This window comes from Lithobates pipiens, unplaced genomic scaffold (genome assembly GCF_037356315.1).
Source record: "Lithobates pipiens isolate NorthernLeopardFrog02 unplaced genomic scaffold, aLitPip1_a1.2 Scaffold_27, whole genome shotgun sequence".
Lineage (NCBI taxonomy): Eukaryota > Metazoa > Chordata > Amphibia > Anura > Ranidae > Lithobates > Lithobates pipiens.
In genome coordinates this window covers 16,559,189-16,564,188 of record NW_027507788.1, presented here as the reverse complement: position 1 = coordinate 16,564,188, position 5,000 = coordinate 16,559,189, and the positions used below count along the sequence as shown (strand labels likewise).

Sequence of the window (5,000 nt, the reverse complement as noted above, 5' to 3'; positions counted from 1 at the left end):
TGAGGTGCTATAAAAGTGCTTTATATGTTCATTATTATTCACATTATTACATTTATTTGCTCAAAAAAAATTCAATGAATGCTGTAAACAAAGCAAAACAAAATAAAAAAAAGCAGTATTTTAATTTTCCAGTTGGCAAAATTGGTTTATTAGAGAAAAATGGTTGAACGTAGCACAAGAGTCAAAATAATAATAAAGTTTATTAGAAGCTTAAAGGGGTTGTAAACCCTCATGTTTTTTTTCACAAATCTGTCCAAACAAGAGTCTAGTAGACATATGATAAAATTTGAAACACTAAATAATAAATTATAATATAATAAATAACTATAAATAATTATAAAAAATAATATAAAATTTTATTCAATTATGTAATCAAATCAAAAACACTGAAATTTGTCCAAACAAGGGTGCAATATTACTAGTCACGGTAACACAAGATTCTGCATATTGGTTTAGTAAACATCTTGGGCATGAACAATTTTGAAACATGGGACTGCACAAAGTCCGACGTCCCTAACAGGACAATGGAAAGCGCCCCTCTACATCCAAAGTGGTTTTCGACCAGCTAGAAAACAGTGATAGTGAAATAAAATCACTTGCAGAATTATGCGATAGTGATTCATTGGGAAATTTGTCATCAGACATGATCTGCGACTGAGCTCAGTGCTGCGTGATCCGTACCACAGTCAATAGAACATCACTGAGCTCAGTCGCAGGATTGTCGCTGTCGTTACCTTCAGTATCCGATGATGAATTTCCCCACGAATCACTATCGCATAATTCTGCAAGTGATTTTAATTCACTATCGCTGTTTTCTAGCTGGTCTAAAACCGCTTTTGACGTAGAGGGACACTTTTTGGATGCCATGGACATTCTCAAGTTTCCAGGCAGAAAGAATGGTATTGATAGGAATGTTTTGAGCTTTTACTATGCTAATCAGGATATCACTTAAAAATTACCGAAGTATGACTTTGTAATATAGCTCTTCATATGATGGCCTCCTGTGATCGAATGGCTGCATGCCCACAGCTGCAGGCGCGGGCGGTGAGCTATGTGATTGCAGTATCCTCTGGACCAGGGGTGTAGATAAGGGGGGGGTCAGGGGTGTTCAAACCCCCCTCCCCCCAGAGCATCCTGGCAAAATGCCCAGTCAGTGTCCCTGCTGTTTAGCCTCAGCATCAACACAGTAGAAGCAATCACAGTTTCGGAGTGCAGCAGCCAGCCCCCCTTCTATTGTGCCCCATTCACTCAGTTTAATAAGGTGTCTCCCTGAAAAGCATGAAATCACTGCGAGGTCTCAGATGCCGGAAATTGACAGTAGATGGCTGAGGGAACTCCTAGACACCTCCTCGAAGTATCATGACACACGCGAAGGGAGACTGGTGATGCAGAAGTTTTCCTACTTATGTGCCATGCTGAATCTGAGGTCTGGTAAGTGGAGAGGCATACATTTTCTGTTTTGGGAAGGAGGAAGTGAGAATTCCAGCCTGGGGGAGTTTCTTTTAGTGGGGGGTTAAGGAAAGGGGGAGGGTTTGATTGGACACTGCTGAACACAGATTGAGGTAAAGCTGCTCTTTACCACGTGATCAGCTGTGAACAGAAGCCAGTTACCGGCTCTCTACACTGCTCCTTCTCACGATGTCGGCGTGTGGGGGAGAGGAGAAAAGAGCTGATAATCGTCTTCTGTAAAAGTGCGTCCACCACTGCTGAAAATTAGTGCCCACCACCGCTGCCAATTAGTGCCCACCACTGCTGCCAATTAGTGTCCACCACTGCTGCTAATTAGTGCACACCACTGCTGCAAATTAGTGCCCACCACTGCTGCTAATTAGTGCCCACCACTGCTGCCAATTAGTGCCCACCACTGCTGACAATCAGTGCCCATCAGTGCTGCCTCATCAGCACACATCAGTGAAGGAGAAAATTAAACTTTTTGCAAAATTTTATAACAAACTATAAAAAAAAAAAAATATTTTTTTTGCAAAATCTTCGATCTTTATTCGTTTATTTAGCAAAAAATTAAAAATCCAGTGGTGATTAAATACCACCAAAGAATGCTCCATTTGTGTGGAAAAACATGATAAAAATGTTTATATTGGCACAGTGTTAAAAAACCTTGAAATTGTCATTCAAAGTGCGACAGCGCTGAAAGCTGAAAATTGCCCTGGGCAGGAAGGGGGTGAAAGTGCCCAGTAGGCAAGTGGTTAAAGTCTGTTGTTGTTATACATCTGGAGAAGATGTCTTCTTCCATTTCTGATGGGGGACCGTTGAACAGTATTGGGATGACTGTTTCTGTGTTTCGATGTTTTAGCTTCTTGTGTGCATGATACTTTTGGAGTGTGGGTTTTCTCACAAAACTACAAATAGCTTGTAGGTGTTAAGCCCCCATACACACTATCGGATTTTCTGCTGATTTTTTCCTTCAGATTTACCAAAACCATATAATATAAGGTCAAACCTTAGGAGTTTCAATGTGTATGCAATCAGGCAGGCCCTTGCACTACATGGTTTTGGTTAATCTGAAGGAAAAATCAGCAGAAAATCTGATAGTGTGTATGGGGCTTTAGATTTGGGCGAAGGGCAAACGTTTTAAATTCAACTTTAAGTGTCACTTTAAATTCCTTAAAAGTGATTTTTTAGCTGAGTAAAGTGTGTGGGTTGGTTGAAGATTTTACTGTTTCTTGTGATTTTTTTGTTGTTGTTTAATATTTTTTCTTCTTTTTCTGATTGCTCCTCTACAACCCCTTCTATGATTATGGTTTCGGCTATTGGGCAAGGAGTGAAGGGAAATCTCCCCAATTGAACATACATAGCATAAAAAAATTTTAAAAAATGGAACCCTTCCGGATTCTATCCATAATGAAAAGAAAAAAAGTTTTACCTTTAGTTCTACTTTAATGGATCATTCCACCCAAAATGATATTTTTAACTACAAGTGAGAATTTGTTGCCTGGATAATCCATTGTCATCTGTCTTTTGAGTATTCAAGCATGAAGAGCTCCCAAGTTAGTCTTTGCCTTGGATTTGCCTAGCCAAGGAATTTTATATATTTGTCAGAAACCATGAAATAAGACTGAGACAGAAGTACAGTTAAATCACACTTGTTTAATAATAAAAGTAAAAAGAACAAACATAGTCAAAACATAGCCAGAGTTCAGTAACCCGAACGGATAGTCAGCCAAGCCAGAAGTCAGGGATCAATGTAGTGGAACAGCAAGCAGGATCTGGAGCCAGAAGGTATGTCAGCAAAGCAAGTCTTGAACAGGGGAGCATCTCAGTTTCTGTGATGTTGACCAAGGCGAAGGCAGAGATCCTCTGGACTGGACAACATAAATAGGCAGGACTGACAAGCAGGATATCATCAACAGCTGAGTAACTGTGGAGAGATAGGAGCTGGCAATTAATCAACAGCTGAGCAGCCAGCTCAGAGAAGGAAGGGCTGAGCCCAGCCCTGACAACCTTCTATGCAGTGATGGCCCATCCATAAGGGGCGCAGGGGCAACTCTCCCCTAATCCATGCACCCGGCCTCTAATCTCCATGCAGGGCGCATGGATTCCAAGGGTTTTTTATTTTTTTGGAAGCAAATGATTAGAGCCTGAGGTTATAATTGGCTTAAAAAAAGGATTGGCTTGAGGAGCAGAGCACTGCACCCTGAGCCCACCCAGTTGTGTGACAATAGCAAATCAATATTCGCTATTGTCTTCCTGATTCTCCTCCCAGCCAATCAGGTAGCAGGAACTGAGACCTGATTGGCCAAGGAGTCTTAGGACTTGGTGCAAGTGTGGGTGAGGTGTGGCGGTGGTGGGTGGAGGGTGCGAGTGAGGAGGGGTTTGTTTGCCGACCTCCTCCAAAAAATATATATATTTCGCACCATCCACTACTGCTTCTATGGTAGGAGGGATGTTGCATTCTTCATAATATACTATTCATAATACAAATTAATTCAACACTCCATGGTGAAACTATTTTGAAATGGGCTTAACAGGTGGATGTATATGAAAACTCAGAAACAAAGATCTTCGTACTTAAGTACTTAGTAGTTATTAAAAAAAAACAAAAAACAAAAAAAAAAACTGGTACATTAGGCCTTGGGTAAAGAACAAATTCACATACAGTGGTTGGAGGAGAATGAAAGTTCTTATTGTTTTCTATTAAGCAATATGGGTAGTTCTGCTAAAATTTTCATGAACACATACAATATAGATACTTTAATCAATGCTCATCATTTTTTTCTCCGCAGGGTACTCACTTTCCTGTACGGAGTGCACCTCCAGATTAACAACCTCATGTAGTGGTTACGTTAGGGTTTGCCCCCATGGCTCTGTGTGTGGAGCTGCATATATAGCAACCAGTGACGGTAAGACCATTGTTAGAAAAAAAGTTAAAGCAACACTATTTGGTTAGTCAAATGGCCACAAAAATTTCCTGTTTAAATAACTGTACCAGTCAGGACAATATCTGCATATAGTTTTCATGACCTTCTGGTGTTTGAGTGGGTTTCCTTCAGGTACTTTGGTTTTCTACCACACTCCACAGGCATTCTGGTAGGTTAATTCTCTACTGTCTAAACTGACCCTAGTATGTACGTATTAATGTCAGTTAGAGACCTTAGCCCTTGTACACACGGTCGGACATTCTGACAACCAAATCCGTTGGATTTTGTCCGACGGATTTTGTCTGAAACTGTTGCATACACATGGTCGGACAAAGTTGTCGGACAATCCGACCGTTCAGAACGTGGTGACGTCAAACATGTACGTCGGGGCTATAAACGGGCCAGTAGCCAATAGCTTTGGTCTAGGAATTTGATCTGAGCATGCATGGCACTTTGTCCGATCGGAATTCTCTACAAACGATCGGACAAAGTCCTATCGGAGCATGTTGTCGGAAAATTTTATAGCCCTGCTTTAAAACTTTGTTGGTCGGTTATTCCGACGGAAACAGTCCGATGGAGCCCACACACGGTCGGATTATCCGACAACACGGTCCGATCGGACAT

At 41.1% G+C, this 5,000-nt stretch overlaps 1 protein-coding gene across 1 annotated transcript in view; it reads left to right on the top strand.

The window, feature by feature from the left end:
* The first annotated feature begins 1,301 nt into the window (after positions 1-1,301).
* LOC143933369 (phospholipase A2 inhibitor NAI-like) overlaps positions 1,302-5,000 on the top strand; it is a 20,736-nt gene continuing 17,037 nt past the window's right edge. The window contains exons 1-2 of the mRNA XM_077456236.1: positions 1,302-1,431; positions 4,242-4,358. Of these exons, the coding sequence (XP_077312362.1) occupies positions 1,302-1,431; positions 4,242-4,358 (247 nt within the window). The remainder of the gene's footprint in view (positions 1,432-4,241; positions 4,359-5,000) is intronic.